Source organism: Halichoerus grypus, chromosome 14 (assembly GCF_964656455.1).
Source record: "Halichoerus grypus chromosome 14, mHalGry1.hap1.1, whole genome shotgun sequence".
Lineage (NCBI taxonomy): Eukaryota > Metazoa > Chordata > Mammalia > Carnivora > Phocidae > Halichoerus > Halichoerus grypus.
In genome coordinates, this window is record NC_135725.1 from 61,535,092 (window position 1) to 61,558,961 (window position 23,870).

The 23,870-nt window shown below is 39.7% G+C and overlaps 2 protein-coding genes across 12 annotated transcripts in view; one reads left to right on the forward strand and one right to left on the reverse strand.

Annotated features, from left to right (window-relative positions):
- NCBP1 (nuclear cap binding protein subunit 1) overlaps positions 1–16,737 on the forward strand; it is a 38,197-nt gene extending 21,460 nt beyond the window's left edge. For all 4 annotated transcript variants that reach the window (XM_078061496.1, XM_036092833.2, XM_036092831.1 and 1 more), the window contains 13 exons: positions 136–246; positions 1,240–1,304; positions 2,764–2,826; positions 3,062–3,136; positions 5,334–5,437; positions 7,457–7,579; positions 8,770–8,872; positions 9,662–9,755; positions 10,469–10,572; positions 12,711–12,825; positions 14,507–14,635; positions 15,217–15,330; positions 16,203–16,737. In XM_078061496.1, coding sequence (XP_077917622.1) covers positions 136–246; positions 1,240–1,304; positions 2,764–2,826; positions 3,062–3,136; positions 5,334–5,437; positions 7,457–7,579; positions 8,770–8,872; positions 9,662–9,755; positions 10,469–10,572; positions 12,711–12,825; positions 14,507–14,635; positions 15,217–15,330; positions 16,203–16,316 — 1,314 coding nt within the window. In that variant the 3' untranslated portion in view covers positions 16,317–16,737. The remainder of the gene's footprint in view (positions 1–135; positions 247–1,239; positions 1,305–2,763; positions 2,827–3,061; positions 3,137–5,333; positions 5,438–7,456; positions 7,580–8,769; positions 8,873–9,661; positions 9,756–10,468; positions 10,573–12,710; positions 12,826–14,506; positions 14,636–15,216; positions 15,331–16,202) is intronic.
- XPA (XPA, DNA damage recognition and repair factor) overlaps positions 6,260–23,870 on the reverse strand; it is a 34,176-nt gene continuing 16,565 nt past the window's right edge. The window contains exons 6-8 of one of the 8 annotated variants that reach the window (XR_013443765.1): positions 19,797–19,948; positions 14,443–14,653; positions 6,260–10,909 (exon numbers count right to left, since the gene is read on the reverse strand). Coding sequence is in view for 4 of the 8 variants with exons in the window: in XM_036092837.2 (XP_035948730.1) it covers positions 19,800–19,948 (149 nt within the window). In the remaining 4 variants the exon portion in view is untranslated. Of the gene's footprint in view, positions 10,910–13,315; positions 14,654–14,676; positions 18,850–19,269; positions 19,949–23,870 lie in introns of those variants that run through there. The other 7 variants (XR_013443764.1, XR_013443763.1, XM_036092837.2 and 4 more) reach the window with 7 other exon arrangements.

Consider the following 23,870-nt stretch of genomic DNA (forward strand, 5'->3'; position numbering starts at 1 on the left):
TAATTTTAAAGATTAAAAAGGAATTTTTATTATGAATGCCATGGAGTTAGAGTTTACGTTTAGAATGTTGAGGTCTTTCTGATGAAAGTACAGATACCTGTTGAATTGAGTTCTGACTCATGAATTCTTTTGTAGGTGATCTTTGCAGAGCTGTTTCAGCTTCCAGCACCACCGCACATTGATGTGATGTACACAACACTGCTCATCGAGCTGTGCAAACTTCAGCCTGGCTCTCTACCCCAAGTTGTATCCTTCCCTTTGCTTTTAAACTTAATCTCTTTGGCCTGGCTTTAAAAGACTATTAAATATTTCTTACTGGGTTTAAATCACTTCCTGGAAAGTTTGGCCATTTCTTCAAAAGTTAAACATACGTGTAAACATACGTTAAACACAATCCAGGTGGCGCCTGGGTGGCTCAGTCGTTAAGCGTCTGCCTTCGGCTCAGGTCATGATCCCGGAGTCCTGGGATCGAGCCCCGCATTGGGCTCCCTGCTCTGCGGGAAGCCTGCTTCTCCCTCTCCCACTCCCCCTGCTTGTGTTCTCTCTCTCGCTGTGTATCTCTGTCAAATAAATAAACAAAATCTTTAAAAAAAAAAAAACACAATCCAGCCATTCCACTCTTAGGTATTTACCTAATGGAAATGAAAGCACATTTCCCTACAGAGATTTGGGCATTAATGTTCATAGAAACTTTATAATAACCCCAAATGAGGCAATCCAAATATCCATCAATATATGAATGAATATACAAATTTGTCATATCTGTACAATAGAATATACTCAGGAATAAAAAGGAACAAATTTTTGGTGCAGGCAGCAACTTGAATGAATTGCAAAATAAGTATGCTGAATAAAAGTTGCCAAACAAATAAGAATTTATACTCTATGATTTCATTTACACAAAATTCTAGAAAATGCAAAGTAATCCAGTGACAACAGACCAGTATTTGCTTGCAGACACAGGGGAGGAGGGGGAGAAAGGATTCCGAAGGAGCGTGGGGCAAGTTCAGAGTAGAGGTGATGTATATATTCACTGTGTTTATTTCACGGGTGTATGCAGGTCAGGTTTATTGTAGATCATTGGTAACTTACTCAAAGCTGTTTTTAAAAAAATCAATTATATGAAAAGATGCCCAGCATTATGAGTCATTATACAGACTTCTAAGAAATGTTATTTTTTTATCACAACTTATTTTGAAGAAGGATGGAGAGTAGTTTTCCTTATCCTCAAATTCACAGCTTGCACAGGCAACTGAAATGTTATACATGCGTTTGGACACGATGAACACTACATGTGTGGACAGGTACAGTAATTGCCTTATTTCTGTACTGATGGCTAGCAGCTTCTCCTCCCTGTGCTGTATAAAAGAATTGGATCAGTAAAACATTTGCCTTTTTAGAATTTCTAAGTTGATTTTTCTTTCTTGCCTCCCCCAAATAATCCTCTATATAATAATAAAACTCATAATGTAACATTATACTTTCTAGTACAACTTCCAGTATGAAATGATGGCCATGCTGAGGTTTTCTTTAATTTCATTCATTGTTTACTTGTTTGTGCTTTGGTATAATTATACTTTTTCCTTTGTAATTGGGTATGTAAGCTTTTAAGATAGGCTTTATACTAACTATCCCCTATGCAGAAGCAGAGTCTAATACTGTATACTTATGTATAAATATGTATTATGTGTGTATTTTTGTTTATAGATAGTATCTGCTTCTAAAATAAATAGCTTCTGCATAACTACAGCTTGAAGACTCAGTTTATACCAAAGACCATATTGGATTGTTAGAGGTGTGGTAATTGCATGCCCACTGTCTTCTTTGGGGGCAGGCCTGGATACCACCTTCATCAGCTGGTATTCTTTCTTACCTCTGTCAGTTTCCCAAAGCAGATTGGGACAGGTACTGAACATTTCTCCAATTACCATGATCTTTTCATGTCCATTGTTCAGACTGCATATCTGAACTTTATCAGTAAGCACTACTCTATGTCAGACCTATTATCCTGAGTAATTTCAGTGATTGCAATTACGGATCTGTGAGGGACATGCTTTAAGAAAGCGTCTTCTGATTTTTCTCCCAGTCTAATTAATAAAACTAGGAGTTGTGTTGGACATCACATTTATGCCATTTGAAATTGAGGAAATACATATTGGGCTCTTACAAATTTCACAGCATTATACTGTATACTAAGGTGATTTACATCATAGATCAGATGTATTTTTAGGGGAAAAGAGATGTATATTTTGTCTGTGGTGAAAAGGGTATAGTGTGGTGATGAGAGACTATGGCTCTGCTGCTTATAAAATGTTTTATCTGCAATTCCTTTAATCTTTTGCCTCTGTTACATTGTCAGTGCAATGGGGGAAGATAGTACATTACTTGAAAATTATTGTGAGATTTCAACTATATATATACGTGTGTGTGTGTAACGTACAGACACACACGCACGTGTGTATACGTAGTGCCTGCCACAAAACAGGCACTCACATCAGATCTGTTATTCATTTAAAAAGGATAGTTCTATTACAATGAGTGAAATAGGGGACTGTTATTTTGGGGGAGAAGATGAATTAAAAGATTTGCAGAGAAAAGGGTAAGTGACAGCAGAAGATACAGCTTTGGTAGGGGGATATGATTTTCATTTAACGCTATAAAATAGGGTTTTATTTGTCTGAAAGATTATATAAGTTCCTGTTACAAACTGCAACCATTCATCCTTTTCTGTCCCCCCCACCGCCTGCCCACTTCTCTCTATAGGTTTATTAATTGGTTTTCCCATCATCTAAGTAACTTCCAGTTCCGCTGGAGCTGGGAAGATTGGTAAGTGGTCGTACGTTTTATCTTTCCTTTCTCTGCAGTCTATCATAATAAAGAAAACTTAATATTTAAAGCTATAACATAAAAACAATCTTCTACACAGTCTGAAATACTTTTGGTGTGTGTGTGTGTGTGTGTGTGTAAATAATTTAGGTACAGGGAAACTGTAGCTAAGTACACATTAGGTGTAAGTGCAGATTATGTGTAAGAACTTATACAACTACCATTTTCTCATTAGGTCAGATTGTCTTACTCAAGATCCTGAAAGTCCCAAACCAAAGTTTGTAAGAGAAGTTCTAGAAAAATGTATGAGGTAAGTTAGTTCTTTGTGTTTTCTCCTTAGCTTAGTTCTCCTCATTTCTATGGGGGGGATTGTTCTCTTCTTTGTATGTGTGATGTATATCCAGAATATCATTTTTTACATCCAAGTACCTGCCTCTCTTCCCTTTCAGTTTTTAGTCAAGACATAGGCTTAAAAAATGAAGCAGCCATGCCATCTGGATTCTGTGGGAATTAGGCCAATGTTTTTTTGTCAAATGTACTTTGAAATAATTTCACATTTCAGGAAAGTTGCCAAAATAGTGCAAAGAACTCTGTATCCTGTTCATTTAGATTCCCTAGTTATTAACACTTCACACTTGTTCAGATGTTCACTTCTTTTTCCCTCCTGTATGTATACACCCATCACGTTGGTCTTTTCCTAAACCCTCTGAAAACAAGCTGTCGATGTGATGGCCCATGTCCTTTAACAGTCCACTGTATCTTTCCTCAAAGCAAAGACGCTGCTAAGTGGCCAGCATGCAGCCCTCCAGATTAGGAAACCAGCTGTGGTGCAGGAGTACGGCCACCCAGCCTGCAGACGAAACCTTGCCAGCCGTCACGATAATGTCTTTTCCTTTTCTGGGCCGGAGTCCTATCCAGGAGCACGAGGGTAGCATTTAGGTGTCACTGTCTTCCCATTCCTCACTTGACCAGTTACTCTTTGCTGTCTTTCGTGTTTTAAAGAATCTAGACCTTTCTTTCTTGAGTCGCCCCCAAGTGTGCTCCTAACCAGACTCAGGACTTACATGGTTGATAGTCTTCCTTGTGCATCGCGTCAGGAGGCCCAGGAGCCCTGCCCCTGGAAATGTTAACCTTGGTCACCTGGTCATGTCCGTGTCTGCCAGGCTTCTCCACCTTAAATTCACCATTTTTCCCTTTGTAATTGATTAATATTTTGTGGGAGATATCCTGAGATTATACTCCTATTCTGCATCAAACGTCTACTGACAACTGCTACTTTTATCTGCCACCACTATGATGATTGCCAAGTAATGATTCTCTTTTTTCATTTTTTCTCTGCATTTATTAATTGGCATTCTGTAAGAAAGCACTATCCTTTTTAGCCCATTTACTTATTTATTCCTGTGTTTATATATCTGTAGGGACTAATGGATTTCTGTTTCCTTCAGTGAGTTATAATCTCTTGCTGTCATTAATTTTGATGCCTAAGTTGTCCCTGATTTGTTTATTGGGGAGCCCCTTGTGCCTCCTGTGTCCTTTTTTTTTTTCCTCTCTTAATATCCCCCTCCATTCATTAAGCATTTCCTTATTTTTGGCATAAGCTGTCCCAGGCCCAACTTGTGTTTCCTTGCCCCTCCCCTGGAATCATCTATTCACAGAGCCCAGGTTTCTTTTCTTTTTTCTTTTCCTTTCTTTTTTCTTTTTTCAAGATTTTTATTTATTTATTTGAGAGGGAGCACGCGCGCATGCTTGCATGTGTGCACGAGCAAGCACAAGCAAGGGGGAGGGGCAGCGGGAGGAGAAGCAGGCTCCCCACTGAGCAGGGAGCCCGATGTGGGGCTCGATCCCAGGACCCTGCGACCATGACCTGAGGCAAAACCAAGAGTCTGACACTCAACCGACTGAGCCACCCAGGCGCCCCTCACAGAGCCCAAGTTCCTAATAGTGGAGTATGGTATTTAGGGACCAAGATCTGGACACTTGATGTGCTCATTGCTCTTGGGATGGACAAAGATAGTATATACATTTATGCCCACAGACACACATACATAACTTTTCATATCCACCTAGGTGTGTGTATCCCTCCAGCTCTACCTCATTTTTTTCTAGCCTTCCCCTTGGCATGATTTCTAAATACCTTTTCAGGCAGTAGGAAACTTGGCTCCCGTTAGCCTTGATATACGTTTATTTGCTACAATATAATCAGTAGTCTCCCCATCATGGAGTTTCCTCTGCCCCATCCTACCCCAGTACCACTCCACATCCTTGGTCACCAGGCTTGTAAGACCCACCGGCCCACACCTCACTGTGAACCAGTAAGTTTTGAAGAAGGCCTTAGTTTCAGTATGCTATCATAGACAAAAGCTTAAAGGACTTGTTTTCCCCTTTGGCTTCTGGGCTGTCAGCTGAGTCCAGGGTGTTAGAGATGGGACTCTCCTGGTAAGTTAGAGGTACCAAAGAGGGGAACTGATGAACGGTATTTTCTGAGGCTCTTATTTGTATTGTAGGTTGTCTTATCATCAGCGTATATTAGATATTGTTCCTCCTACCTTCTCAGCTCTATGTCCTGCAAACCCAACCTGCATTTACAAGTACGGAGATGAAAGTAGCAGTAAGTAACACAATATAGTTCATTCCATTGTCTTTTAAAAGTACCAACACCAGTATTCTCTGAAGTCAGTTATTTAAGGTGGAGAAAGTGAACTTTTTCTTTTCTTGGGTTTATATTTTGTGTTTGAAAGGTGATCTATACTAGTCACTATTATTTTGTTTGCCCTGTCATTTTGAAGATTCATGATTTACTTAGTTATTATTGGTTTGTAATTTTTTCTTAATATTGTTTATGTTATAGCCATGACATTATTTTAAATATGCTGCTAAGTATAGCAAGTTGAATGTAGAGCCAGAACTTATTAAAATGAGAGTGTATCTGTCATGGCAGTAGAGAGTATCTGAATTATCACGTGATACCAGTTCAGGTGTGGGAACATAGGTGCACAAAGACTGTATTTTGACCAGCAATATGCCTCTAGAAGTAAATTCTTAAATACGGTTTTTTCACTTTTTGGTTACCTCATGTCTGAGATTATGCTGTGAGTCAGAGGGCCTATACTGTGATATGCCATTTTGTGCTTTATGTTTAAGGAAGATACGGGGTTGTACATTGGTGATCACTGGCAGAGAGTTAGGTGCAGAGGTTTTCCACGTTAGTCTTTGCAGATGGCACTGCACATGGCTCCTCCGTGGGCCTCCCACTTCATGGTGTGTGGCAGTTCTTACATCTTGAAACTCACTCATCTCCCTTGCCTTCTCCTGCGCCCCTGGTTCTCCAACTCCACCTCACACTACACCTGTTTTCCTTGAAGTAAACTCAGTTGGTCCCAATGCTGAGTACATTTGCTATGTCACTATGTCACTTAATCCTTAAGACAACTCAGAGAATTAATGTGTTTATTAGACCAATTTTACAATGAGGAATATCTTCAAAGAGGTGAAGCCAGAGTGAGATGGCTTCCGAGTGGTAGAGCCCCGACTCACGTCCAGCCTTACTAACCGAGCAGCTTCGCTCTTCCCGCTGTGCTTTCCTGCCAGAGCAGAGCTTGGTGCGGCAGCGCTCGTAGGCGCTGAGTCTTGAGCTCTGCCTTATCCTGGCCCAGGGAACCGTAAAGTCGTCGTTGATAGCAACAGCTCAAACTTTTGTTGAACGTTGAGTTTTCTTTATTCCTGTAGAAGCGGCTGAGCCTAACAGTTAAAGCCCTCATAACAGTTGTCCCTACAATGTTATTTGTCACTTCTTCCCAAGTGGACCCCTGCTCCAGCCAGGCCACTTCCTCTTTTATTTATTCCGGGCTCATGGTTCTTGGTTTTGCCTTTATTTGTGCCATTAACCTCGGTCTGGAAAGCCCTTTTTCTCACCAGTTCCCGTGCTCTCTCCAGGGTCTGGCCCAAGCTCCTCTTCTGTAAATACTAAAGTTTAGCAAGCCAGTTTTGTGTTGCTCTGGCTACTTTGTTTGTGACTATCTTGGTTCCCCCACTACAACGTAGACCCTTTAGTGACAGGTTTCTCTTTTTCTTCACTTATTTTCTCTCCTACTTTAAAGTAAAAGCACATAGCACATGGAACCTATTGTAATTGACTTCATTCAAAATGCTTAGCAACTCCTGTTCTATGTCAGGATTGTCTTTTTATTTGTTACCCCTTTGTCTGCCTTACGTTCAAAGATTTGCAGTTGCTCTGGTGATGCCGTACAGTATACATTAGTGCAGATTTTATACAATAAGGACTTAACAGATAATAACTAATAGTAAATACATGGAGTCACAGCATATGAGCATCTGGCTTATACAGATTCAAGTGTATGGCCTAAGCAAAAGACAAAAGCAAATCTATCAAACTGTCAGCCTTTCCCTGTTCAAACTCAAACTTCACTATCCTAGGGAAAAGGAGGAAGAAGGGGCACTGACCAAAATGAAAGAAATACATTGCGTCTCAGCTTTTTAGCTTAATAAAAGCCTAGGGATTTGAGGACTGTCAAAGGACAGTCATAGAAGTTTAAGTTTCTTGGTTATTTAACTATTTACAAGAACAATCTTAAAACTTGATCTACCCTTTTCCCCATTCTGTGCTTAGATTCTCTCCCTGGACATTCAGTTGCCCTCTGTTTAGCTGTTGCCTTTAAAAGTAAAGCAACCAATGATGAAATCTTCAGCATTCTGAAAGATGTACCAAATCCTAACCAGGATGATGATGACGGTAAGGGAATTAAGTACTTCTTCAGTGGAACTATGTATAGGCCAGGTTAAAGCATAAATATAAAGCATAATGTCAGTTCCTCTTAAGTCTCAACGGATGCTCCTAACCAGTGGCCTGTTCAGTGTGGCAGTAGTTCCTAAAACCCAGCTACTTTCTCCCTTATGTAAAAAGAGATCCTCACCTCCCTGTGACATAGCTTACATTCAGTTTAGAAACTAAACACAAAGTAAAATATGCTCTTACCGTTTAGAGATTTTTAAATATTCCCTGTTTTCACTTTAGAGAGGTTCCTGACTGGGAGGACTTAGTGAATTATAAAGTTGGATTTTTCACCAATTTTTAAACTATTATAATAATAATGTTTAATACATACTGAGTATGTACCATGTAATTCCAAACAAAATCCCTAGGTTTTTCTCTGGGCGAGAATGGGAAAATAGGCAAAATGATTTGTAAGTTTATCTGATCAGTAAATGAACAAGACAAAAAATGATGAGAGGGACTTGTCTTATCACATATTAAAAGATATCTTGAAAACTACAGTAACTAAAACAATGTGATACTGGCACCAAAAGAGACAAATCTGTAAAACAATGAAAAGTCTACTGGGACAACTGGGTGACATTTCGGGGGAAAATTTTTTTTGTTAGATGTGTACATAAGGACACATGCATAGTAAATGACTTAATCAAAATAAAACATGAATGGCCCTTGGGTTATTTATTACTAGGATTTTGTTTGGATTTTTCTAAGAAATTTGTATTATGATAGAAAATATATTTAGAAAGCATATGTTGAAATGATGGTTGTAAATTTGGACATTGTCAGACATCTTAAGACTTAGACTTAACTGTTAAGTATTTACTGAATTATTTTATTAATGTATTATTTGCCACCGTACAGAGAGATATGAACAAGGAAGTTTATGTGGCATTTGTAAAAGAAATGGATCATATAAAAGAATTAGGGAAACAATCCCAAAAAACTAAGAATTAAGATTATGCTTAGTTTTATATTTTGAGTATTTGAAATCAGCAATGGTCTTTTATTGTTTCATTAGTATTCAAAGACATGACTGACATGTCTGACTTGCTTGGATGTGAGCATGCCATCCATCTAGCTCCAGGTGATGGACCAAGGAATTGCTATACTTATATTTTCTAGCTGTCTTACTGTGCAATATTTTTCAGATGAAGGATTCAGCTTTAACCCTTTGAAAATAGAGGTCTTTGTACAGACTCTGCTACACTTGGCAGCCAAATCATTCAGCCACTCCTTTAGTGCTCTTGCAAAGTAAGTGCAATAAGAACATATACTCTGTTTTGAGGGTTTGGCACGTTGCTTGGTGCATACCAGTGATCAGTAATCTTTAGCTAAAATGGTTGAACGTGAAGATCTTAGTATTGTCCTATATTTTAATACAATGGTTCTGGTTTGTAGTAGCTAACACCCTGTTTGGCTCCTGTCAGTCCGTGTGGACCGTTTGCCTATATACATGGCAGGTACATTTTTTCATGTGTACTTTTAGAGAAACTAGTGAGAAACCTGGGTCCGTAGGACAATCATATATATAGTCAAGAAGCTCCCACCCTCTAAACCTCTTCCTAAAGGAAGGTAAGCAGAAATGAGAGCCAACTACATTTTGGGGAGTCACCCAAAGATTGACACCTATAGACAGAGCTTTCTACCACCTCAGACAATGCAGAAGAAGGAAGAGCATACAGATACTCCTGCAGAGAAACCAGGTCTCTACTGCAGGGTGCCCGCGGACAGTGCAGTCAGGCTACTGCTTCACCTGCGTTCAGAGACCACTCCCTAGCCCTCACCTGTTCTTAGGTACACGGGAAACTGGGGTCCTAGGCTGATGGTGGTATATTGAAAATCTCTTTTAAGATTTTGTCACAAATTTCATACAGACCATGAATTCTTAATCATACCTTTTATATCCTTAATGGTTAACATTCAGTTACTTTGTATTTATGTATTACACTGTAAACTGAGTAGCATCAAAAAGGCCTTGAAAAACTTAAAATCCTTAATGAATAAGTTTATCTGTGGTATTTTTACCCCCACTGTCAAAAGGTTTCATGAAGTCTTCAAAACCCTGGCTGAGAGTGATGAAGGAAAGTTACATGTTCTAAGAGTTATGTTTGAGGTCTGGAGGAACCATCCACAGGTAAAAATTGTAATTAGACCTGCTGAGGCTCGGACTGGATAGGTATAAAAATAAGGCAGTTAATGCCATTGTGTTAAAACATGAAATTTGAGTCTGTCTGTAGAATGGTTTTAAACTCTGTAGTTTTTTTAATGCTGTAGAAGTCATGGTATTTGATTCATTCATTAAAGAGCAAGTGTTATGATCAACACATCTTAAATTTGTAGTAAGAATACTTGTTGCTTGGAAGAGTCTACCACTTGGGTTAGGAAATAGTTATCAAGTCTACCCAATTTCTACAAACCAGCTTTGAGGCTTTCTCAAACCTCAATTACTGTTTTCATACTATATGTTTTAAAGAGGCATTAAAGTAATTGTGAATATATTAACACTTTTTTTTATAATAAAACATTCTTAGATTTTTTAATTTAAGGATTCAGCGGAGTTTGTATGTTTTGTATTCTCTAATATTTTCAAAAAATTTTAGGTGTTAACCACTAACAGTTTTTCTTTTCGCTCCATCTTAACTGGCGTTATAGTTCTCTTACTTTTTTATAGTAAGTACCAGAGCCAAACAGAGTGCAGAATAAATCTTAAGACCTAATGATCGAATTAATCCGTTCCATAACAACTGAAAATGAATTTCAGACTTTCTATTTTGGTTTTGTAGCCGTGGGATTTTTGTGGCTTCCGTGTAAGTGTGATTTACCCTAATAGTTCTTTTCTCATTGTAGATGATTGCTGTACTAGTAGATAAGATGATCCGTACACAGATTGTTGACTGTGCTGCAGTGGCAAATTGGATCTTCTCTTCAGAACTGTCTCGAGACTTTACTAGGTAAGTGTGGATTATTTTACAAAGTTTGTATTCTCTAAGAATCCGTTTATATTTGGTCTCATGCATGAGCTCCAAATTCTGGTTCAGACATCGTTAATATACTAATGGTCCGATCTGGTAGAATTGGACTTGGCAAAAGATTCCTGGACAATGCGAATACACAGCCAGGCAGTTTTGCAGTGCCTCTTAAGGACACACATGTAAATTGAATCAGGACCCAGCCACAGAAGCAGAATTGCTGATAAAGGATCCAGACTTGGGAGAGATCATCAGGCTGTGTGTCAGGGTCTGAACTAGACAGTGGGTCGCAGGGAAGAGTTCCAGCTCAACTGGGGACCTGGAATGCATAGCAGGAGTTAGGAGAAACCAAAGTCACAGTAGATTAAGTATACATCACGGAGGGATTGAGGAAAAATCTGGTGGACACCTCAGTGCCCATGGGGAAGGGAGGTGTCTTACGTCAGTCACGAAAAACCTAGATTTAATGCAGGAGATTCATTCTAGACCCATTTCCCCTACAGGAAGAGACTTTTCATTAAGCTTGGTTCTTACTCATGGAGTCCACAGGCTTTCTAACTGATTGGGACTGGAACAGTAGGAGTTGATTCAAAACAGGAAATAAAGGAATATTGCTTATAAGCATATAAAAATCCATCACAGCCTTTATCCTCTTCATTGTATTTGGTATTGCAGAGGACACTGGTCTGAAATGAACTGAATCCTTAGGGTGCAAGGGTATGATCTAAAGTTATCATATCAGCCAGATTGGCGTTCATAAATGAAAGCAACGACATTTCTCAGATTTGCAAACCCTCAGAAAATTGACCACCCAGGTTATTTGGTAGCCATTATCCTGAGTGACTTAATGTTTGCAACTCATTTCAACCTCACCCCACACTATAGAGTGGGTTACATTATCTATATTTTACAAAACAGGAAAGTGTTGCAGAGTGCTTAAGTAGCTTGTCCAAAGTCACAACTAAGTACAGAGTCAGAATTCAAACACAAGCATTCTTGAACGGATAAAGGGCTCAAAAGCTCCATCTGTTCTTGAACCCTAGCTCAAGTATTCCTAACTCTGCAAAGCCTTCCCTGACCACCCCTTCCAGAGCTGAAGTATTCTGCTCTTATGCCCTGTCCACTAATGCACTAGACTTTGAGTTTGATGACTAAGCTGTTTTATTATCTTCCACTGAAACTGCCATCATCCAAGTCAAAATGTATAGAGGGAAGTCCTCTTCTGCACTGTATCTTGGGGTTAGGAAGAACTAACTAGTTTGTAGATGGACATAGTTAAGACGCTGCTTCAAAAAAGAAACCATTTATGCAACAAACTTTTTAAAGCACCTACAAGGTGATCCTGCTTGAGCAATTTGCTGATAAAGAAGCGGACATATATTTATCTCATTCTTAAAAGCCCAGCAGTTGATAGCTATTGTGAACTAGTAAGTTCCTTAAATGTTCCAGAGAATTGGCTGAATGTATGCTATAGTTAAGTAGCATAAAGGATGTGAAATGAGCCTCAGATTTGGTTTCCATTTTGAGACAACTCCAATACATAATGTTTAAATTTAAAAGAGGGGTGCCTGGGTGGCTCAGATGGTTAAGCGTCTGCCTTCGGCTCAGGTCATGATCCCAGGGTTCTGGGATCGAGCCCCACATCGGGCTCCCTGCTCAGCGGGAAGCCTGCTTCTCCCTCTCCCACTCTCCCTGCTTGTGTTCCCTCTCTCGCTGTGTCTCTGTCAAATAAATAAAATCTTTAAAAATAAATAAATGAGTAAATTTAGAGAGAAAATATATTTTTGTTCCTAATGTACATATTTTTTTCTGGTTTGCCATTTCACTTCATTGAGTTATGTACACATACCTTTTATGCATGTCTAGAAGGGGATGGAAATAAAAATGACAAGGACCCAGTACTGCCTTCCAGGAAGCTCACCTGAGTATAATGGGTAGAGACAGATGTTTGCACCATTTATAATACAAAAAAAATTTTAAGTGTTGCTGGAGAAATAGGACTAATTCTGCCTACTAAAGAGTGGAAGACCTTCAGCATGAGTAGGTTATAAAAGTTGAGAGATCTTATTTTCTGTAAGTGTACTTGAACATACAGTAACTAAATGCTGTGTTACTTTAAGATTATTTGTTTGGGAAATCTTGCACTCCACAATTCGTAAGATGAACAAACACGTTCTCAAAATCCAGAAAGAGCTGGAAGAAGCGAAAGAAAAACTCGCAAGGCAACACAAACGGGTAAGTCTTAATGTCGATTCATAAATGGTCAAAGAAAGTATGCCAGAAACTCTTAAAAATATTCAAAGTTCATTACCTTGATAGGAACTTCTTTTTTCTGAGGCTAAATTATGCAGACTGTTGTAGACGTAGAGGGAGAGGAAGGACCGGGGAGGGGGGGGGGTGTTGCTCCCTGCTGCTACACTGTGTGATGAACCTGGAAAGAAGCCACAAACCTGGCTTTTCCATAGTTCTCCCTGGACCCATGTCATGTTTGCCCTTCCCAAAAGGGAGAGCAGAGAAGGAAAGAGGACACTTGTATTTCTCAGGGAGAACACTGTGTACCACTTCCCCCATACTGTGGGGAGGGATGGGCAGTCCTTCCCCGGTTTACAGAATACTTGTCCTATCACTGAGTATGGTTAGCCATTTTGGGGGGAAGCAGTGAGCTGCATTCCACAATTTTACATAACAGTACTCCTAGTATTCTTCATGACAGGATTTTCCAGTGTTGTGCATATTTGCCAGAGTAGGTGGAAACAAATTTAATGACTTACATGAACCTATAGCAGGTTCAAGTGCTAGTCTCCATATAGATATACATACATACATATGGTATATAAACACACATTCACAAACTGTAAAATACTGCAAGGTAAATGATGTCATCCCCATTTTATACATGTCCAAATTGAGGCTCAGAGAACTTAAGTAACTTGCTCAAGCTTACATGGTTGGTAAGTGACAGAGCTTAGGATCTGACCCAGGCCTGTCAAATTCCAGGGACTTTCCTTCATGCCACACCGTTCTCTAGATAGGTGGTGTCCAACACAGTAACTTGCTAGCCACATATAACTGTAAGTGAATTAAAATGAAATACAATTTAGAATTCAGTTCTTTAGTCACACCAATCCCATTTCAAGCGCTCAACAGTCCTGTATGGCTAGTGGCTGCCGTGATGGGCAGCACAGAGTGACATAACATTTCCCTCATCACAGAAGGGTCTACCAGGCAGTAGTAGTTAGAACCTAGCCTTAGTGTGCTATTAGGGAAAAACCAGCATCTACCCAGTTGCCTCCAACAGAATAAGGCAGACCCCATAACAGGTGCTACGTTAGAGATAAAAGCAGAATTCTGTAAAAACAGAGAGAGGGTTCTGATAATTTTGCATAAAGGGTAGAAGGCGGCCATCACAGATGGGGCCTCAACAACAGTGTGTCATCTTAGCCAAAAGGCTCCTGAGAATCTAACCCTGTACTTCCCTAAGCAGTGGTTCAGTGTTCACCAATTCAGGGTTCACAGCAAATGCATAAACATAATGATGGTGAATAACAAGAATCTACTGTACATTTTCCATGGAGCTCAAAGCTGTTTTCATTTTGAATGGAGGAAAAATGTGACACACACTTTCTCCCTGAATGGACTATCTCGTAAAAGGTGTAACTCACTTCTGCTGGGAATGCAGACATCCCCACCCGCTGTTACCCAAGACGGGTGCCGCAACGTTTCCCTGGCCTGGATAAGTGCCCACAGGACTGGTGGGGGTATGTGTGCATGGAGGGTGGCAGAGTACTTGCACCTTAGAATACAAGTCTGCAAGTGGCATTTGACCAGACACAGGAACATCCTTCCCCTTACTTGATGGGGTTTAATATGCTGGAATTCTAATGGCATTTTCCTTTTGTTCCTGTGCATCCTGCAGCGAAGTGACGATGATGACAGAAGCAGTGACAGGAAAGATGGGGCTCTGGAGGAGCAAATAGAAAGATTGCAAGAAAAAGTGGAATCTGCTCAGAGTGAACAGAAGAACCTCTTCCTTGTCATATTCCAGGTATCTTGGCTTGGGACACTGACAGGTTAAAAAAAAAAAAGTTTGAAAAATGTGATTTTTAATCATAATACATAATCATTTATAGAAGTTTAAAATACAAAAATTTACAAAGGAAGTAAAAGTTTACTACTTGAAGGTAACCATGTTTGTGGTGTTTACTTAGCGTTCTTACAGGACCATTGCTCCAGGCTTTAACAGAATGTGTGAGGATACTTTTAAGTACCTCTCATTTAGTTATTCCCAATTGTTGATCATTTATTTTCCCTTCTGATGAAATAGATGATCATTTTATACATGCATTTCTGATTAGGTCCTTAAAAATAGATGCTGAGAAAAATGACAAGCATAGTAATCTAGATATTAAAGGTGTTCAGGTATTGAAAAAAGGATGTACTAACATTAGTACCGGTCTGCCTTTCTAGACTGACAGTATTTATTAACTTAGGAAGGTTGGTAATACATACCACAAAGACCAAGTGGAACAGGAATGCCTTTGAGGTCTCTTGGTCGAAAATGTGATTTTTTCTGAAGTATAAGAATTCTCCCTGTAACACTGCTTTAACTTTGTACCCCCTTTCCAGCGTTTTATCATGATCTTGACCGAACACTTAGTACGATGTGAGACTGATGGGACCAGCGTATTAACCCCATGGTATAAGAACTGTATAGAGAGGCTCCAGCAGATCTTCTTACAGGTTTGTAGGAAACTGATTAGATAATAAACATCACTATTCTCAGGCACAAGGATTTTGCATTTTAAAAAACGGTCAGATTTGTCAGGAGGTTGTGTAGTACCTCTAAGGCCCTTCTAATGTCCATTTGCTCCTACTGTGGCTCATCAGAGTATTTAGGCTTAAATGACTCCTCTACCATCCAGATTCCTAATTGCTGTTCGCTAGGCCTACAGGGGTCTCAGTATGTGCAAGTCATACAGGCACACACACAAGAGATTTGCATTTTCTGGCACTTTTCCCCTCCACATAGCCTCAACAAGTCGGATTTTCAGTGAGACAGATGAGCTATTTATTTTTAACAGACAAAATGAAGTTTGGGTTTCTTATTTTGTAGAGTAGTTACTAGAGAATTAGCCAGTCATCTGTTATCTTTTTGTAAAAGAAAAAAATTTTAAATGCTCTAACCAGTAAAACAAAAAAAGGAAATTAGTGCAAAGTATCTTTTCTCATGTTTCAGCAACCATAGTTTTCATCTGCTTTCCCGGGTGGTTTTTAATCTTGGGCCAGTCCCTGTCTGGGCTACCTTTGTCCTCCCCCTTAGGGACCCAGCTGCCCCGCCTGTGGCCGCCACTGCTCTGAAGCATGAATTACGTTTACATTCAAATCCCGTTCCGGCCATGAACATCCTACCTGCTTTTTTTTTATTTCCAACTACATTTTCTTAACGTTGGGGCTTTTCAGGAGCCCATTCTTCCTCTCGAGCATAACCACTTTTTTTCTCCTACCCCTTCCCATCATTCCACAACGTGGGCAGGCTGCTGAGGGAAGTGTTCTGCAAGATTGCTCAAGTGGTCTTTTTCCTGACCTAAACATCCCCTTTTCTGTGTCCACAGCATCACCAAATAATCCAGCAGTACATGGTGACCCTGGAGAACCTGCTCTTCACTGCTGAGTTAGACCCTCATATCCTGGCTGTGTTCCAGCAGTTCTGTGCCCTACAGGCCTGAGGGTCCTTTTATTCCCCTGTCAAGATTTTTTAAAAATATCTCAAAATAATTTGTCTTATTTTTTTGATGGTTTGAATGCTTGCTTTCTTGTAGCATCCTTTCACTTATTAAAGGGGGAGGGGGAGGAGGACAGTGAAGAATAAAGCATTGATTACCTTTAATTGCCCGTACAAAGCAAAAATTCCCAACTGACAATGTGACGATGACCATAGGATGTATTATATATGTGACAGATACAACTTTTCTGGTATTTTTTCCTCCTTAAGGCACAAAAGATAAGTGATTTGAGGTATGTGAACACTAGAGGTCCAGCTTACAAAGTAGTATATAGAACTGGTGGGTTTACTATCAAGTAGCATAGCTTCTCACAGCTCATGGATAACCTAATATGGCTGAAATAAAACTAAAAATGTTTTTTAAACTTTGGTATTTCATGATTTATCATCTCAGTCTACTTGAAAATCAGTGGTTTCTTATTGAACATCTACTTCCCTCATTTGGAATTCTCTCTCCAAAAGTATCTTAATATTTTAAGACATTACTTAATAAATGTTATTCAGAGTAGCACTACCCAAATTCTTTACAGTTATATTCTAAATTAAACCACAATCTCTGGGGGTGAAACAGAGCCAGCCAGCGTTCTGAAGTCTCCCCCAGTGCTGTCCATTCTGTGGCAGCTCTGGGAACCGTGACCTGAGAGCCATCTGGTCATCTCCTCTAGTCTCAGAGACAGATTTGTCCAAGGTCCACTAGTGAGGTACGCGCTAAAGTGGAAATAGAAGTAGCTAGATTGGCTAAAACTGTACTTGGAATTATATATAGGTTTGGGTTTTTTTTCTACAGAACTTGGTCCAAGTAATTACTAATTCTTGAGCCTGTTTCCTATACAGTATTAAAGCTTAACTGAGATAAGCATGCACATAAAATAAGCATAAGGGATTATCTGACATTGCACGCTGCAAGCATTTTAAGACTTCACTAAACCTTGGGGAAAGTTTATCAACAACCCAACTGGTAAGTAGTATTTCTATGCCTTTGTACAACATAGATATTTTTAACTTATTACATCATAAATTTAGGATGCATTAGTATTTTTCATATTGTTACCCAGTCTCTTTTGTTTACCCCGCATTCAGGGGCTACAGAATATAGTCTACTCAAGAGACAGGAGTTCCCAGAATTTTTTAAATACCATACCATTTAAAACAAGAAATAATTATTCACAGAATTAAGGGTGCATGGCAAGTTACTAGCAGGAAAGGGACTAACACCCAGGTTCTTGTCTAAATATTCTTTTGGTTATGCTGTTCCTCCTTCCCACAAACAGTAATCAGTTAGACCTGGCTCCTGTCCTCAAGAAGCCGAAACGATAACCATTTAAGGCTCTGGTAACTTTGGCCCTATACCGCCCTGTAGCCCTCCCTATCCCAGTGTACTGCAGTGTGGCTGGTTATACCTGCTTGATCCCAAGTCTAGAGGAATTTTAATCTTGGATCCTCTCTTCATGTATAATATTGCTTCTAACAAGAATTCACTGATGTGACCCTGCTCTGTACAGTTTGGCAGCTAAGTTTATAAAAAAAACTAGAAGTTGAATTTCAAAAAAATGTGTAAGAGCAAAAACATTCAGCAGCTGCTTTCCCCCACTAAAGCAGCTAATACAAAAGAATGGCATGTCACTACCGTATCTTGCAAAGAAATCAACGTTAAATATTCTATCAATGCCATTTAATTTAACATTTTCATTGTCAAAGTGAACGAACATATGCTTTGTTTTCCTTGATTCTAAATCTCCCTTCCAGGAATAATTCAGGCAGTGGTTCATATGAAAATAAGTTTGCTTGCTCTTTCTGGAAAGTAGTAGTTTGTTGTATAATTTACTAATCTGTAGTTATACCTGAAAATGAGGAAAGAACTTGCCAACCTGGGTAGAATACATTGGGCCGTCAGTGTTCTCTGGATACTGGGATCATCTTCAAGTGATGATGAAAGAGTGGAATAGAAGCATACGTGAAACTAGACAAATCTAGAACTATACTGTCCTGATGAGAATACGTGCTCATGAACAAGTGGCTGGTCTGTGCCACATGCCACAGATTCACCCTATTTAATCTTCCCAACCATCCTCTGAGAGATGATTATGCCCACCCAGCAGATAAAAAGGGGCCCATGGAGTAACCTGCCCAAGCCCCACAGCTAGAAAGTGGAATTTGAACCTAGGTCCATGGGGCGCAACGGCTCTTTATGGCCCACACAGTTAATACCGTTGTCAGCTGCCTAGACCCCTCATTACTCTGTTGACATCAAGCTGGAAGCTTTTCTGTGGTCCCAGGAAGGTCTGGCTACCCATTCTGAATAAATTTTTACTAAATAATTAGCATGGCACGTTAAAAAAAAAATCAACACTTGACTAATAGTAAACATTTCTATGTTGAATTCTTAGAGAACAATTAGTAATTACAGTCTCAAGTCTATTTGAGTTGGACTAGTTTGGACTTGCCTTTCTTCAAGCATACTCTCCAGGAGAGCTCATCTACAAAGGAAGATGAAAACATATAAACTTCCTATTCTCTTTGTAGCAACCGGACTAAAAAAGCCATGTCAAAGAACAACTTGAAAATATCCAGTTTATCTTTACTTGAACAGGTTAAAAAAAAAAAAAAGTCATGCACAGACCCTGTAGTCAAGCACAAATCCTTGTGATCTTTTTGGCAAGACGGGCAAAACTGACGAGCTAAACTGGATCCAGACGCCTGGGGTGATGGCGGGTTGTAGGTTATCACTTCCTTTAAAAGTGCTAAGTAAACACAAGATCTCCTCCCTCCCAGGATTAAATGAGAATACCTGTAAGCCATTTCGCATCACACCTACCTGGTCCACGGTAAGTGCTCTGTAAAATGTTAACAAGTTAGGATAAACTTAGTACCTTTTTTGATCAATAAGACAATATGGCTGTTTTTCCATTTTAATCCGTATTTGAAAAGGGCTATCTAGACACGGACCTTAGGGCCTACGGTAGTAAACTGTAAGGATACAGAAAACATGATCAGACTGCCACGATTCAGTTACTGCTGTCCAGTCAGGCCTTGGCCAACAACAGCTCCCCACTCCCTCACATGGAGACAGCGTCTAGAAGACCTGGCTAGCCTCCGGGGCGCAGGGTCTACCACTGTCCCTTGTTTCCTGGGAGAAGAATCTGCTTCAGTTGCTTCTGCCCTTACTAAAAGCTCTTCCTTCTATTCCAATCTAGGGTTTGGTTTGGTTTATTTCTCAGTTTTAGCTCTAATCTAACTTTTGAACCTATTCCACCCCTCGCTCCCATCCCTGTTGTAGAGAAAAGCAATCCCAGACCCAGTACTTTGCCCACAACCAGACCTGCTGGACTCTAACTGAAACTTGCTCTTAAGCCGTAACATACACATTTCTATTTAGCATTATTTACACGAGTGTTCATTCATCTGTGAATACTTTACACTTAACTAGTCACATCTTCTCATATGTCAGCTCATGGCCACACACCGTACAAGTCTTCCGATACATGTCATCCTCTAGGTTTTCTTCTGGTCCATACTCATGTTGATGAGCAACTGTTTCCCTTCTCCATACGCTGCTTCTTACTGCTCGCCGTAATTCTAAGAAAATAAGGAAAAGGTCTTTCAGTGATGCTATTCAGCTGAATCCCAAAATCCATCAAGCTTGCTTGTGTGTAAACCAAATATGGTTTACATTAATTTTATAACAAATCAAAATTGATTCTAGAACCTTGGCCAGCTTGGCCTGTAAAATTACTCATTGTTGGAGCCACGTGAAATGGGATATACAGAGATGGGGTAAGTGGGTTAAGAGGGACAGTAAAACAAAAAAATTCAGAAGATGAGTAAAAGGGGATTTTAAAAAATGGGATTTGTTCAAGCAGCTAAGAAAAATGGTGCTGCAGCAGGAGAGGGGAGTCAGCCAGGATAACTCAGGACAAGATGCATTTCAAAGTTCTGTGCATTAGGGGCCACTTCTGTAAGAGGCAGGCCAAGCTTTGCTTGCAAGAGAACTAGAAAGCCAAGAAGTCTGCTACTATGCTGGGGTTTCATCTTAGAGAAACTGCTTGAAGTCTGTTCAGTTCCTTATCTTATAAAATGAGAGCAATATTTTAGGAGAGGGATTGCCAATTATTGCAAAGTACAATCTAAATATAAGAATCAAAGGCAATTAAGAGCTGGAAAGAACCACAGTTTTTATTTTACTACTTTATTTTGTAGGTAGGAAAATGGAACAAAAATAGCATGTGACTGCAGGTCAGTTATTCCAGAGTTTAGAACTTTTTCCACTGTATCATGTTAAAGTGTTATTTAAAAAAAAAAACTCTTGGATGCTTTGAGCAACTAAGCCAATCACATTTTAAAAGTTCGCACTGCAGTACCTGAAGAAACCAAATGCTTAGTGTTAACTGGAAATTAACAAGCTAATAACTTCTCCGTTTCCAGTTTAATGAATAAAAAGCAACACTAATTTTTTTATTCTGACCAGTGATCCATCAAGCCCAGCTCTGAGAGCACGCTACCTAAGGAAGAGTACATTACATAATCTCAACTATAAAAATCACTGTACACCAAGTGATCACACATTTTCTTTAATCCTCTTTAGATTTGTAAGTAGTATCAAAATACTCGAATCTTTGTATTTCAGCCTTTATTGTATCTTAGGGATAAGCAGATGTAGTGCTATGTATCAGGCACTGTTCTAAGCACTTTATAAACACATTTAATCCTCACAACCCTTTGAGATTAAGTACAACTACCATCCCACTTTTTTTTTTAAGGTTTCTTTTTTTTTTTTTTTTTTTTAAGATTTTATTTATTTATTTGACAGGAAGATAGCGAGAGCAGGAACACAAGCAGGGGGGAGGGAGAAGCAGGCTTCCCGCGGAGCAGGGAGCCCGATGTGGGGCTCCTGAGCCGAATGCAGACGCTTCACGACTGAGCCACCCAGGCGCCCCTACCATCCCACTTTTAACAGATGAGAAAACCCAAAGGAGTTACATACGTTGTGCCTAAGATAAAACCGCTAGTTGATGCCAACAGCGTGGTCTAGCTCAGGTTCCTGTTAACCACAAAGGCTGTGCTGCCTTTTCCCACCTCCAGTATGAGAAGTACTGGGTCTCAGACCACTATATTCAGGCTTCAATGCATGCACCTCTAGACAGTTTCCAAACTAGGGGGAAAATCGTGTTCATCCAAACAATAATCTTTATTCCTATATTCGTCACATTCTGAAGGCAGCAATTTTTTCTAGACATACCTGGAATGTCCTACCCTTTTTTTATTTTACCTTAGGGTATTTTCTAAATAAAAAATGAAATCATGTGCTGACTAGCACAGATGCCTCATGGTTTCAGTCAATGACAAGAAGAGGTCTCCTGTTTGAGTTCCAATACCTCCCTTCCAAATTTGTTCTGATATAAAGTACCCTAGCCACTTTTCCTTTACTACTCCACTGAGAAAATGCTCTCAAAATCTGACTGCATCCCGGTCACTGCTAAGCTAACCTCTAACTTGAGCATTACGTAAACTCAGGAAGAGAGAGAAGAAAACTATTTGCTTAACGCTAGAATACTGACAACATCTAGTTTACTAGCCATAATTGAATATAAGGTTTTTACTGACTTTATGGCTTTTTCTTCCCAACCCTCAGCTAGTTTATCAAGAATAATGACAAAGCCATATCTTTTAGTATTTACTAGACACTCCTGGAAAAATTTGTGCTAGAAAATAAGGAAGTACTAAAATGTATGTTTTATCATTTTCTTGCCTTCTTTTCCTTCCTGAACAATCTAGTCCTAAAGCCAGTAAGTGGAGCAAGTAAAGCAGGCATCTGTGGTAGGGTGGAGGGAGCCCCAGAAAAGTAAGGAGGATCTCCCTGTGGTGCAGGCTGCTAGCAACCGTGATGGGAAATTACATACAGAGGCATCAAATAACTACATTAAGGATAATGCGAATCAGATTTCTCACTGTCAGAGAAGGGAGTTACAAAGAAAGAAAGAAAACGAAAATGAACCCTAAAATCCTGGATTAGAATTGGGTATGAGTGTGAACTCAAGGTATTAATTTATAACATATGGGGCAGACATAAAAATACAGATATATACATGTTATTGTGCTAAAAAGCAGAAGTCCTCAACAATGAAGACATGGCAAAAGGACAGGAGCTAGCTTAAAGAAGATTCCTCTTAGCCCAAATCTCAGACAATTTGAACACCAAAATAAGGACAGAAATGAACCAAAAGCCATGGAGAACAGGAATTCATGAATCCATGCCAATAATAAATGGCAGAAAGGATGCTGCAGAATGCAGACTTCTAACTGGCTAAACATGGAGAGAGCACTGAAAAAAACCATTTTTTCAAAAAGTATACTAAAGACTGGTTCAGGCAAGAACCATCTGTGACTGAGTGCTAAATCTCAGGGGAAGTGTTTAGGAGAAACAGGATATTTGGTTGGCTATAACCTTTTTTTTTTTTTTTTGGCCTATGAAATTAAAAGTTTTAACATCATCGTTGAAGGCAGACAGACGTAGATCTCCAGATACGATGCCCTAAGAAATAGGTCATTTATGTACCATCTCCAGCCTGAAATGCATAACATGAATCTAACCATTGGGAAGCCTCTGAAAAGTCCCAAATGAAAAACATTTCTAAAAAAAGCAAGATGGGGAAGGGAACAGACTTCTTCAAAAATGTCAATGTCAAAAGAGAGAGAAGCTCTGGAAATATTCCAGAATAAAGAAATTTAGAAAAACTTGGTACTTCGAGCTAATGCCTGATCCTAGACTGGATCCTGAGCTATAATGAAAAACCACACAGGACATTACTGGGCAAACTAACAGAACTAGACTCTGGGTGACAGAGGAGATAAAAATCTCACGACTACCCTCTGGTCCTGCACAAGGAAACTGCTGTTCCCGGGGAAGCATGCGCTGCAGCGCTGGGGACAGTGACGTGTGCAACCTCCTCTCCAACGGCTCGAGCAAGTGTCGCGTACAGAATACAAATGGCTAACAGATCACTCTGGAGAAAGGATACAACCCCTGTATCCTTTATACTAATCTTTGCAATCTTCTGGAACTTTCTGAACTGATTTCCAAATAAAAACTTTAAAAGTCAGGAGTTTGCTTGAAGGGGCCAAATTAGAGACCATTTGAGCCTCAAAATGAATAAGAGGAATGGACTATAACACTGATTTGAGAAGAATCCATGAATCCAACTAATACTAAAAAAAATTCTTCTTCCCAAAGGAAGCCAAATAATTACAGAAATAACAGAAATAGAAAATCACCACTTATATCCAGCCTAGTAACAACAGATTGGGGCAAGAATCATGCCATGCGCTAAAACCCAGGAGTGAGACTTAAGGAAGGAGATGCTCACACAGTACCCGGGTCCAGCCCACAGATTTCCTCCTAATTACAAAGGGGAAAGCGCACCTGGACAATGGGCAAATCTAGCAGACACTGCCCCAACCACGCTAGCAAACGGAGGATCCCTTTCTTAGCTGACAGCATGTG